At 43.8% G+C, this 13,564-nt stretch overlaps 1 protein-coding gene across 19 annotated transcripts in view; it reads right to left on the bottom strand.

The window, feature by feature from the left end:
• SEC31A (SEC31 homolog A, COPII coat complex component) overlaps window positions 1-13,564 on the bottom strand; it is a 77,733-nt gene that overhangs the window by 55,903 nt on the left and 8,266 nt on the right. For 18 of the 19 annotated variants that reach the window (XM_084882516.1, XM_084882498.1, XM_084882513.1 and 15 more), the window contains 4 exons: window positions 6,584-6,666; window positions 5,804-5,927; window positions 3,762-3,960; window positions 947-1,042 (listed from right to left, as the gene is read on the bottom strand). In XM_084882516.1, coding sequence (XP_084738642.1) covers window positions 947-1,042; window positions 3,762-3,960; window positions 5,804-5,927; window positions 6,584-6,662 — 498 coding nt within the window. In that variant the 5' untranslated portion in view covers window positions 6,663-6,666. Of the gene's footprint in view, window positions 1-946; window positions 1,043-3,761; window positions 3,961-5,803; window positions 5,928-6,583; window positions 6,667-13,564 lie in introns of those variants that run through there. The other variant, XM_084882509.1, reaches the window with a different exon arrangement.

The raw sequence follows: 13,564 nt of genomic DNA, 5'->3' as shown, positions 1-13,564 counted from the left end.
GAAGGGATGCAGTTAATAGTTCTTTCTCAAGAAAGTATCAGCTAAGACTAAGATAGCCTCCTAAGTAACCTCCAGGGTACCTCAAACCCCATTATAATCTAATCTCCATACTAAATGATACACCCACCAAGGCCATGACAGTTGACAATCACCTTGGCAATGATCAAAAGGAACCATAAAAGAACAAAAAGGTAGAAGCCAAATTCCAAAAAATTCCCCGCCCCCTTTTCCCAGAAAACCATGACTATTCCACTCACCATTTGCATACAGCTCTCCCTTATCTGCCTAGATCATCCCTTCATTTCTACCCTCCTATATCTATCTACAACTTCTCAACCCCAAATGGACGAGAAGCTAATCTGTGAGCTACGCTCCCGCTTCTCCATTCTCTGGTCATTGAATCACTAACACTTGCACTGCTAAAAAGGAAGGAAGGAAGGAAGGAAGGAAGGAAGGAAGGAAGGAAGGAGGGAGGGAGGGAGGGAGGGAGGGAGGGAGGGAGGGAGGGAGGGAGGGAGGGAAGGGAGGAAGGGAGGAAGGAAGGAAGGAAGAGTAAGAAATGGGAAAGGGGTTAAGTGTTTCTTTAAAAAAAAAAGTTTGCTTTCGAATCTATGATTTTTATTCTAAGGTTAGACAATGTTAAAACACTATATGACATAAAATACTACACCCTATAAGATACAGTATCTAAAAAAATTATTATGGACTTGTCAATTTCTAAAATCAAACAGTTGCTGGCAGATGGCAGGCACTGAGTAAATATTTGCTGTAGAGACTCACTGATACTTTGAAAAAACATTCATTAATACTTTACTTCACTACACTAAAGAAAAATCAATGATATCTAAACATTAATTTTTAAACAAATACATTTTCTGTGGGAAACACACAAATAAATTAAATATAGAACTGATTTTGGTTGATTATATCAAAATCAATGTATTACCTGTGTTTTGGCTCCTGGTGTCATTGGAGTTGCAAAATTATTTAGATCCCAAATGTAAATTTCAGATTCATTAGCACCAGAAGCTACCAGGTTAGTCTGCAATAAGAAACAATTAATAACTAAATAGCACTTTACATATTAAGAGAACGCAGATTAACTCAGTTCATAGGTAGAAAGATCTCCGTTTTAGGTTATATAATTTTTCTACTGAATTAAAGAAGCAAAACTTATGATTTCCTAAATACCATGCATAACAATCTAAAATTAGTTTTTAGATAAATATATAAAATTCTATTTAACTTAAAATGATAATATGTGTATTGACATTTTAATACAAGACATTAAAAATAATTACATGGAGCCCTAGCTGGTTTGGCTCAGTGGATAGAGCATTAGCCCCTGGTCCAATTCTGGACAAGGGTATATGCCCAGGTTGCAAGCTCGATCCCCAGAAGTGGATGTGCAGGAGACAGGTGATCAATGATTCTCTTTCTTTGTTGATGTGTCTATATTTCTCCCTCTCCCTTCCTCTCTGAAATCAATAAATATATGTATAAAAAAATAATTACATAGGTAAATTCTTAAACAATCATGTAACTGCCCTGGCCGGTTTTGCTTAGTGGATAGAGCTTCAGCCTGCGGACAGAAGGTTCCTGAGTTCGATTCTGGTCAAGGGCACATGCCTGGGTTGTGGGCTCGATCCCCACTAAGGGGCGTGCAGGAGGCAGCCAATCCATGATTCTCATAGATGTTTCTCTCTCCCTCCCTCTCTGAAATCAATAAAAAAATATATATTTTAAAAATCATGAAACTACATGGGGATTATAATTTGTGGACTTATATCTCTGGAAGGGAATCCAACAGTGGGTAATAAAAACAGGTCACCAATTACTGCTTTCAGGAAAATAACTGAATTCTAAAATAATGGCATCTATCTCAGTATACCTCAAAGCCAGCTTCTGAGCCAAACCAAGGTAGGGCTAGTTAAATTCTTGTCTTAAATCCCTCACGTAATTCTACTTCATTTATACTCAATTTTATTCTGAGTAGCAATGTTTCTAGAATATTTATACTGCATACCTTTACAGTCAAAAGCCCCTAAAACTGTAATATGAAGTATAGCAAGATAATGAATTTCATGAATTAACCTTCATCCTTTATTATTCACTTGCATAAATTCTTCTCTAATCAACAGAAATATAACTAAAAACAGAGGAATTTTATGGTAATAGCTACCTATAATACAAAGTAACCAAAACTCAGCAACTGTTTATTCCAATTAACAAAGGAACTAGCTTTCTAATTTAAAGAATAAACTCCATAAATGGCAGAAATTAAGAAGTTTGGGATTTATAGTTCTATATCTTAAATATCTATCTGTATCTATATCTATATCTATATATCTATATCTATATATCTCTATCTATCTATCTCTCTATCTATCTATAAATAAACAGGAAATATGCTAATTAGCCGGGCTTCAAGATTGCTCAGGAGGAGGCTGCATCACAACAGCTCAGAGGAGCTGCATGTGCAGATGAGTGGGAGGGGATTGTGTGCCGCCCCCAGCCCCAGTGCCATGGGGAGGCTGGGGCTGGGGGCAGGGGGCCAAAGTGGAGACACAACACAGGGAGAGGCTGGGGCAGGGGGAGGGCCAGAGAGGAGGCACAATACACAAGAGCACCTGCCTCCACCCCAGTGGACAAAACAGGGCAGCTGGTGCTGCACGGGTCAGACCCGGGTCCTGGCCCCAGCGGGGTGCCTCCTCCCACGATTTCCATCACGCACTGGGCATCTAGTCTATTTATAATATAAGAAAAATAACTACTTTAAACTTTAAGATAATATGCATTTTTTGGTTGTTGTATTCTAGTATTCTGTTAACTCAAGATCTTTATTAACTGCCCACCTGTCATGGCTCAGTGGTTGAGTATGGACCTATGAACCAGGAGGTCACAGTTTGATTCCCAGTCGGGCACATGCCTGGGTTTTGGGTTTGATCCCCAGTATGGGGCGTGCAGGAGGCGGCAAATCAATGATTCTCTCTCCCTCTGATGTTTCTCTCTCTCTCTCTCCTTCTCCCTTCCTCTCTGAAATCAATTAAAAAGAAAATATATATATATGACTTACTATTATTGTTTTTTTAAAGATCTTTGGCCCTGGCCAGGTAGCTCAGCTGGTTAGAGTGTAGTCCCAAAACACCAAGGTTGCAGGTTTGATTTCCAGTCAGGGCATATACAAGAAGCAACCAATGAATGCATAAATAGTGGAACAACAAATCTATATTTCTCTTTCTCTCCCTCTAAAATCAATAAATAACCTTTAAAAAAAAAAGATCTTTATTAACCTACACATTTATATAATTAATATTTACTAAAGTTTAAAATGGTAACATTTGACTCTTATCTATTAATTAAATTTGTACTATATTTGTATATATTTCTGATTATCTGATAGAGTACTAATCTCTTTATCATAAAGACAAAATTTCTCAATTAATAAAACTGTGGATTAACCCAGACACTACAGACCAACCCAATGTTGGAATAGCATAAACCTTTAAAAGGCAAGGTTTTTAAAAAATGTTCAATCAGATGTTATGATATCTCCAGACTTCTCTGAATTAAACCCATCAGCCAGATCCCCTCCATGCAGTTAATATTACATATTCTGAACTCTTTATTCTTCAAACAAATATACTCACTCCTCATGCACACATTTTTAGCTTTTGATTCCAAGCATAGTAGATTCATATGCTTGTCTCAAATAAGTAGCACATATCTTAAGAATCATGAATAAATGTCAAAAGTCTAACCTGGAAAATGTTCACATCCAAGGCTCTCACTGGGCCAGTATGCTTATCATTTTGGGCAATCACAACTTCCTTGTCTCCAGCTATAATTTTAGAAGGATCATAAAGAATAATATTTCCATTTTCACCACCTGCAATCAGAACTCCGGAGATATTTCCTTTGGAATCCAATTTATGAGGCCCCCAAATCAACTTGTGGTATCTTTAAGAGAAAATGAATAAAAACTTAGATAATATACTATGTAGAATTGTATACCTGAAACCTATATAATTTTATTAACCAACATCACCCCAATTAATTCAATTTAAAAAAGCAACAACTAATTTTTGAAGTCAAATAAATGTAGAAAATAATTTGAAAGTATATTACATTTAATTCCTTATCATCATAAATACGCAAAAATACTGTTTCTCCTCTATTCCTGGTAACCATAAATGACTTGGTGAAATAGAATTTTAGTTATTTATACGCATGTGCATATTTAATTATGTAATTTAAAAGAGTAAAAATATTCTTTTTCAGAGGTAATATTATAGTGTGACAAAGTATACTTGATTTGTGTGCTAAAGATATGGGCTTACAAATAGTTTTACCATTTAGAAACTTTGAGGCCTAGGCAAGTTACTTGACCATCCTAAACTGTTTTTGGTTCATCTGAAAAATAAGAGCTACCACTTCCCTTAATTCTGTTTGACTATATCGATAGAAGTACTCACCAATAAATGGTCTGTTAAATAGTAAAGGTGTTAAGGGAGTCATCTAAAATTTTCTAAGAAAAATATGTTTTCTGACAGTAAAAAAGTGTTTGTTATCACAACTACTCCTACTTGTGGAGAATAAAAGATTATGGTGTGGCATGAAAATGAAATATAAAGGTGTCATGAAGATGTACGATGAGACATGATAAGATGGTGGTGAGTAGCCTTAGTCAGTTTGGGTCAAGTGGATAGAGGTCAGTCTGCAAACTGAAGGGTCCGGGGTTTGATTCTAGTCAAGGGCGCATGCCTAGGTTATGGGCTCGATCCCCAGTGTGGGGTGTGCGGGAGACATCGATCAATGATTCTCTCTCAGCACTGATGTTTCTATCTCTCTCTCCCTCTCTGAAGTCAATAAAAATATATATATATTTTAAAAGTAAAAGTAGAAAAAAGAGTAGAAAACCGGCAAGGCAAAAAATATCTGGAGTTCCCATTAGAGTGTGAAGGCTCTGAAGACTGAGGATTCCCATGATCTGTATTCTGTTAGCTAAAGTACAATCTCTTCATCAAAATCTGACAAAAGTTAATGAGGCAATAAAGCAATTTTGCTACTTAAATAAAAGTATACTTTCAATAGGTCATAAATACTTGGAAAGGTGATCCAAATACCTACTGTATCAGAAATCACATTAATAAAATTCTCTGTGAAATATATTTTCAAATATAGGTAAATACAAGAAAAAAATTAAAATAACCTCCTAATTAGAGATAATTACTGTTTACATCTTAATATTCATCCAACTAATTTATTTTCTAATCATATCTTCCTTTTTTTGTAAACAGGTAAGAAAAAGGAAATAAAAGAAAGTAACTCTACTATATTATGAGGAAAAATTACAAACTATATCATTTCCTTCCTATCCTACACATAACAGTCCGCAATAAAAAGTCAATAGACATGTGGCTCAGTGGTTTAGCATCAACCCAGGAACCAAGAGGTCACCGGTTCAATTCCCAGTCAGGGCACATGCCCAGGTTGCGGGCTTGATCCCCAGCAGGGGGTGTGCAGGAGGCAGCAGATCAATGATTTTCTATCATCATTGATGCTTTTCTCTTTCTCCTTCTCCCTTGCTTTCTGAAATCAATAAAAATACATTTTAAAAAGAAAGTTAATAGATATTAACTCTAATTCGACAGAAACTCACTATGTATTTTTTTCACCAAGTATCTCATGTCATTATTGGTAGTATTCATTGCAATTTCTAATGATACATTTATAGACAAATTAGACATTACTCACAATATAAAATTAAATATAATCATGAATTTAAGGTTGAATCTCATACCTGTGAGAAGAAGAAAAGGTGGCACAAGATTTCATATCCAAGGATGGATCAGAAAGATCGAATTCAAATATCTCAAGGGAAGCATTGGTACTAAATGTTGCATCCAATTGCTGAGCAGATGTTCCTATAGAAAATACATTTATGGTAACTATACATGCAAAAATAGGAGTCTCAGCAAACCATAGAAAATAGAAATTAAAGGCATGTTTTTCAATTATCTCAGTCATGAATATTATAATAGTAACTGAAATATGCCATTGAGCAGATGTTTAAATTACTACAGCAATGAGATGCTAACACAGGGCTCGGAGGTGACATTTGTAAGAGTGAGTAGTGCAGATAATTTTAAAAGCTCTCTGTAAAAACACCACCATGATTCACTATATCTGTTTATAGTCACAAATGATATAACTCCAACTCTTTTTATATAAAAAAGCTAGCATCAAAATTATTCTTCATTTAAATTGATATTTAACAGGTTTTTAAAAAACATATCTATTGTGTTTAGTACTGGAGGAATAAAGATAAAACATAATTTTTGTAAAATGGGGATGACACTACAAATATATCATGATTAATGCTATGATGTACAGGTGCCATGGGAACACGGAGGAAAGTCATAGAACTCAGCTGACAGGAAGGAGGGAGGTATCTTGCCAGGAAGAAGAGGCTTTCTAGGAATGAAGCTTGATCTGAATCTTGAAGAACAGATATGAATAAATCAGATGTGGAAGAGAAGAAATTAGATAATTTGTACTATCTTGTTTCTGTTGAACTCACCTGTAGCTAGGTAAATGGGATGATTCTGGGCAGGGCTCCATGCCTGCATGGCAGTACGATCTACTTCCTTTAACTTCATCCTGCTAAAGAGAATTTAAAAAAAATAATTTTTATTGATTTCAGAGAGGAAGGGAGAGGGAGATAGAAACATCAGTGTGAGAGAGAATCACTCTCTCCTCCTGCCTCCTGCACACCCCCTACTGGGGATCGTGCCCACAACCTGGGCATGTGCTCTTGGCTGGACTAGAACCCAGGATCCTTCAGTCCAGCAGGTCAATGCTCTATCTACTGAGCCAAACCAGCTAGGGCAAGAGGATATTTTACATAGATATATATTGAACATGGAACATGGAACACAGAAATACACTAGACCAACCACTACATCATTAGTAAACCCCTAAAACCAATAAATTAAAATTAGGTTTCATTTGCTGGGAATGTTCAATATTGGAAAGAAGAAACACTTATTTTAAGACAAGCCCTGGCTGGTGTTACTCAGTGGTTAGAGCATCAGCCTGAGCACCAAAGGGTTTTGTGTTTGATTTCATGGATGAGGGCACCTGGGTTGCTCAGACAAGGAGAGGTGGCAGTGTATTAGGAATAAGAAAAGACACATAAAAAATAAGGTGCAACTTCCTGGAACAGGATCATTCAATAAGAGCAGTTTTTAAAATTAATTTTAAATTAAAAGACTACAAAGAATATAGTAAACCCATAGATTTAAAGATAAAGCAGCTTTTTCTAGTCAGCACCAACCTATATATTGCCATAATCTCACCAGGCATAAGTTCCTATAGATATACTTTAAATACACCAAGAGCCCTGGCCAGTGTGGTTCAGGTTGTTGAGCACCATGAGGGTCACGGGTTTGATTCCTGGTCAGGGCACATGCCCAGGTTGCTTGTAGGCTCAATCCCTAGTAGGTGGTGTGCCGGAGGCAGAGATCAATATTTCTCTCTTATCGATATTTTTTTAATATATATTTTATTGATTTTTCACAGAGAGGAAGAGAGAGGGATAGAGAGTTAGAAATATCAATGAGAGAGAATCATCGATCAGCTGCCTCTTGCACACCCCCTACTGGGAATGTGCCTGCAACCAAGGTACACGCCCTTGACCAGAATCGAACCTGGGACCTTTCAGTCCGCAGGCCGACGCTCTATCCACTGAGCCAAACTGGTTTCGGCTCTTATCGATATTTCTATCTCTCATCGATATTTGATCCCCAATGGGGGGGAAGGGAGGTGCAGGAGGCAACCGATCAATGATTCTCTCTTATCATTGATGTTTTTATCTGTCTCTCCCTCTCTCAAAAATAAAATAAAATAAAATAATAATAATATATATATATTATATAAAGAGAAGATTATTCAGCACAGGCCAGGCTGGCTTAAGCTCTCTGAAATGACCAAGCAGCAAGACTACAACCTGGAGCCCTAGCTGGCTTGGCTAAGTGGATAGAGCGTCAGCCTGCGTACTTAAGTGTCCCTGGTTCGATTCCGACCAAGGGCACATGCCTGGGATATGGGCTTGATCCCCAGTAGGGGGTGTGCAGGAGGCAGCCAATCAATGATTCTCTCTCAGCATTAATGTTTCTATCTCTCCTTCTCCCTTCCTCATATTTAAAAAAGACTACAACCTGGAGATGAACAAGGCAGAGTCTGCCCTGACCTTCCAAGCCAAGCACTTCTCAGCCCTGCAAGGTGTCATCAAGGCCTTGCGCCTATCCATGTCGCTGGGAGAACAGGCCAGCTAATAAGTAAGCAGCAAGACGCAGCCCCAGTGACAACTGCAAATAAGGATATTTAATTTCAAAATAAATAATAAAATAGAAAAATTTTAAATACTGGTTACTCCAAGCTTTAAAAAAAATCTGTTATTATAAAAAAAAAATGCATTCATATGGCACATTATTCTAATATAAAGATGTACCATAATTTAATTATTTGGTCCGCTACTGATGAACACCTGAGTTATTTCTATTCTTTTGCCATTTTTTGTAAAACATGCTGCAATAAATGCCCATTGTACATATTTTTTCATTCATGGGCAAGGACAGCTATATTTTCCAGAAGTAAAACTGCTAGATTAAAGAACAAATGAAATTTAAATTATGAAGGATAGTGCCATGTTGCCCTCCATGGCAACTGTACCTTTTCACATTCCCAAGAGTAGTATATGAGTAGCTGCTGCCCTACTGCCTTACCAGAGTTATACTTGTTTGGAGGTAACACCTTAGATTTTTACCAACAGGATTGATCAGTGGAATATGTTAGCTCTGTATAGTTACAATGTGCATTTCTCATAATATAAATAATGTTGAACATCTTTTTTTCTGTGGTCATGGGTCATCCATATTTCCTTTTCTGTCTATTTGTATCATTTGTCTATTTTTCTATTAGGTTGTCAGACTTTATCTTTTGACTTTGCTTATATGTATATATTTTTTACCTTTCACAAGATTTCAAAAATGGATTTTATTTTTAGAACAGTTTTAGGTTCACAGGAAATTCGAGTAAAAGTACATTAAATTCCCAAATACCTCTCCCCCCCATTCTTCTAAGTACAGCCTCTCCCATTATCAAAATCCTGCACTATAGTGTTACATTTGTTTCAGGCAATGACTCAACATAGACACATATCCCAAAGTCCATAGTTACCATTAGGGTTCACTCTTGGTGTTATACATTCCATGGGTTTAATGTATCATCACTCATACCTACTGTTATAGTATCATTCAGAAGTTTCTCTGCCCTAAAAATTCGCTATGCTCCATCATTCATCCCTCTTTTTCCTCCCTCCTGGAAAACACTGATCTTTTTACTGTCTCCATAGTTTTGCCTTTTCTGAAATGTATCCAGTTACAATCATAAAATATTTTAGCAATAGACATTTAAGGTTCCTCCATGTCTTTTTGTGACTTGACAGCTCATTTCTTTTAAGCACTGAAAAATATTCCATTGTATGGACGTACCATAATTATTTTTTATAGTTAAATTTGTCACTTTTAAAATGGTTTCTGAATTTTGATTAGTTAGAAAGATTGTTTCATGTCAAGATTATTAAGAAACTCACCCATCGCCGAGACCGGTTTGGCTCAATGGATAGAGCGTCGGCTTGGGGACCAAAGGGTCCCGGGTTCGATTCCGGTCAAGGGCATGTACCTTGGTTGCGGGCATATCCCCAGTAGGGGGTGTGCAAGAGGCAGCTGATCGATGACTCTCTCTCATCGATGTTTCTAACTCTCTCTCTCTCTCCCTTCCTCTCTGTACAAAATCAATAAAATATATTTTAGAAATAATAAAAAAAAAAAAAAAAAAAAAAAAAAAAGAAACTCACCCATATTTTTCTTCTGGCAAACCCATTTATGGCTTATTCCTTACATTTAACCCTTTGCACTCCGCTGTCCCCTCTCAGGGGACATTGCAGTTTATTAGTGATTACGGGGAATTGAGTTAATTCAACGCACGTTTCACAAAGTAGCGTCAAGTAGCTGGTAGCCAATGTCCAGAATGGTTCGGAGTAGCTGGTAGCCAATGTCCAGAATGGTTCGAAGTGCAAAGGGTTAAATTTTGACTCATTTAGAGTATATGCTGGCATACAATGTATGTTCAAAGTTTTTTTTTTTTCCTTATCACTCCAAAACCATTTATTGAAACATCTTTTACCTACTAACTTTTTTTTTTTTTTTTTAAATCAATCTTTATTCATATTATTACAAAGGTTCCTCATTTCTTCCCCCCTCCACCAGGTTCCCACCCCACCCTCTGCCCCCTCCCCATCCCCCATTGTCCTCATCCATAGGTGCACAGTTTATGTTCAGTCTCTTCCTCCCTCCCTCTCCCCGATAGTAAATCCCTTTTCAGATAGTAAATCTGTTACTTAGCATTTTCTCATATCAATAATACCTCCACATGCCCAATGATACTTCACACAAAAGACATTTCCAAATAGGTTAACCAGCCTCATCCAGGCCCCACCCAAGGCACTCACAGATCAACACCCCAGCGCTATACTAACTCAACACATCCAGATCTAAGCCTTCATCACTTGATTCAGCAGACCCTCAAGTTCCCGCAAAAGTTTCCAGCCATGTCTGAGAGGCAGCCGTGGGCAGGTACAGGTGAGGAGCGAGGGCCTGGCTGCTCCGGGCCTGGCCTCTGTTGCTCTGGTTCGTTCCACAACCAGCTGCTCCGGGTCTGGTCACTGCCGCTCCCGACCTAGTTGCTCTGGACTTGGCTGTTGCTGCTACAGGCCTGGCTGCACCCGACCCGGCTGCTCCGGTCCCGGCCGCTTCGGGCCTGGCCGCTCCCAGCCTGACAGCCGCTGCTCCGGGCCTGGCTGCTCCCAGCCTGGCAGCCATTGCTCCTGGCCTGGCCGCACCAGACCCTGCTGCTCCGGGCCTGGCCGCACCAGACCCGGCTGCTCCGGGCCTGGCCGCTCCCAGCCTGGCAGCTGCTGCTCCGGGCCTGGCCGCACCAGACCCGGCTGCTTCGGGCCTGGCCGCTCCCAGCCTGGCAGTCGCTGCTCCGGGCCTGGCCGCACCAGACCCGGCTGCTTCGGGCCTGGCCGCTCCCAGCCTGGCAGTCGCTGCTCCGGGCCTGGCCGCACCAGACCCGGCTGCTCTGGGCCTGGCCGCTCCCAGCCTGGCAGCTGCTGCTCCGGGCCTGGCCGCTCCCAGCCTGGCAGCCGCTGCTCCTGGCCTGGCCGCACCAGACCCGGCTGCTCCGGGCCTGGCCGCTCCCAGCCTGGCAGCCGCTGCTCCGGGCCTGGCCGTACCAGACCCGGCTGCTCCGGGCCTGGCCGCTCCCAGCCCGGCAGCTGCTGCTCCGGGTCTGGCTGCTCCCAGCCTGGCAGCCGCTGCTCCGGGCCTGGCCGCACCAGACCCGGCTGCTCCGGGCCTGGCCGCTCCCAGCCTGGCAGCCGCTTCTCCAGGCCTGGCCACTCCCAGCCTGGCAGCCACTGCTCCGGGCCTGGCCGCACCAGACCCGGCTGCTCCGGGCCTGGCCGCTCCCAGCCTGGCAGCCACTGCTCCTGGCCTGGCCGCACCAGACCCGGCTGCTCCGGGCCTGGCCGCTCCCAGCCTGGCAGCTGCTGCTCCGGGCCTGGCCGTTCCCAGCCTGGCAGCCACTGCTCCTGGCCTGGCCGCACCAGACCCGGCTGCTCCGGGCCTGGCCGCTCCCAGCCTGGCAGCTGCTGCTCCGGGCCTGGCCGCTCCCAGCCTGGCAGCCGCTGCTCCTGGCCTGGCCGCACCAGACCCGGCTGCTCCGGGCCTGGCCGCTCCCAGCCTGGCAGCTGCTGCTCTGGGCCTGGCCGCACCAGACCCGGCTGCTCCGGGCCTGGCCGCTCCCAGCCTGGCAGTCGCTGCTCCGGGCCTGGCCGCTCCCAGCCTGGCAGCTGTTGCTCTGGGCCTGGCCGCTCCCAGCCTGGCAGCCGCTGCTCCAGGCCTGGCCACACCAGACCCAGCTGCTCCGGGCCTGGCCGCTCCCAGCCTGGCCGCCGCTGCTCCAGGCCTGGCCGCACCCGACCCGGCTGCTCCGAGCCTGGCCGCTCCCAGCCTGGATGCTCCGTGCTTGGCTACTGCTGTTCTGGGCCTGGCTGCTCCCAACCCGGCTGCTCTGGGCCGGGCTTCTCCGGGCCCAGCCACTCCGTGTCTGGGTGTTCCTGGACTGGCCACCCTGGGCTTGGCCGCCTCTGCCTCAGGCCTGGCTGCCACTGCCCCAGGTCTGGCTGCTCCAGTGCTGGCCATTGATGCTCTTGTTCTGGCTGCTGCTGCTCTGGGGCCTGGCCACTGCTGCTCCGGGCCCAGCTGCCACTGCCTTGTGCCTGGCCACTCTAGGCCTGGTCGCCGCTGTTCCAACATTCTGTCCCTTTTTTCTCTTTTTTTTTTCTTTTAAAAAAACAAAACAAAACGCATTTATGTTGTAATGTTGGCTGGTGCGTTGAGTTCTGACTAGTCTTTGATTTTTCAAGATCTTCTTTGTATTCTTTCTTAAGTAATTTTACTATCATTTGCTCTCACTTGATTTCTTCACATTGAGAACTTCTTTGGTTTTTTCCTCCTTGTCCTGGGAGCTCAGCAGGTTGGCCTGTGGCACCCCTTTGTTCTCCGCGGGCTCCCGCGCTGCTCCAGCCTGTTGCCGGGGTCGGCGCCGCCCAGGAAGCAGCCCCCGTCCTTGGCTCCATTGCCAGCGCTCAGCAGTCGAAGGCTCAGGGGCACCCCCCCCACTGGGGGCCCCGTCGCCCGGCTCCTTGCTGGCGCCCGGCTGGCCGGTGTCCGGCAGGGGCTCCTGCTCCTCGTGGCGTTCCTCCAGTCTGGGGCTTTCTTTCTCCCTCCCACTAGGGGAGTCCAGGATCAGAGTCAACAGACTGTCCTCTGCGCACAGTGTGCGCGACTCCGGGGGCTCGGCCTTTCGCCGCGCTCCCAGGACTCCACCTCACAGCTCCGTCTCCCCCTGCCCGAGCCTGGGTCCCCAGGGACTGGCCCAGACCTGGAGTTCGGGGCGGTCTGGACTGAGGCTCAGAGCTGCCGCCGGAGGCTTTGTTTCTTCTGGCTAGGGTAATCCAGCATCAGAGTCAACATTCAGTCCTCTGCGCGCCATGTGCGCGCGACTCCGGGGGCCCCGCATTTCGCCGTCCCCCGGGATTGTCTCCCCCTGCCGGAGCCTGGGTCCCCAGGGTCTGGCACATAACTTGGGGCTCAGCGCTGCCGGTTCGGGGGTTCAGCCCAGGCTGGGGGTTCTATTTCCTTCCTGCTAGGGAACGCCAGGCAGCACCCAGCCCTCTCCTCCTCTCCGGCTGCGACCTCTCCGCGCGCGCGTGCGTGCGAGCGCGCAGCATGTCTCCGTACCTTAGGCTTTTTTTCAGCTCCTCTGATTTTCCTTCTGGTTTTCTCCCTCCTTCCTATTGTAGAGTTTTCAGTCAGTCGACTACCTGTAGCTCTGGGCAATGTCCACTCTACATTTTAGTTGTATTCCCTTG

This window comes from Pipistrellus hanaki (assembly GCF_964339955.1).
Source record: "Pipistrellus hanaki genome assembly, chromosome: 1".
Lineage (NCBI taxonomy): Eukaryota > Metazoa > Chordata > Mammalia > Chiroptera > Vespertilionidae > Pipistrellus > Pipistrellus hanaki.
This window is presented reverse-complemented; position numbering and strand designations above follow the sequence as displayed.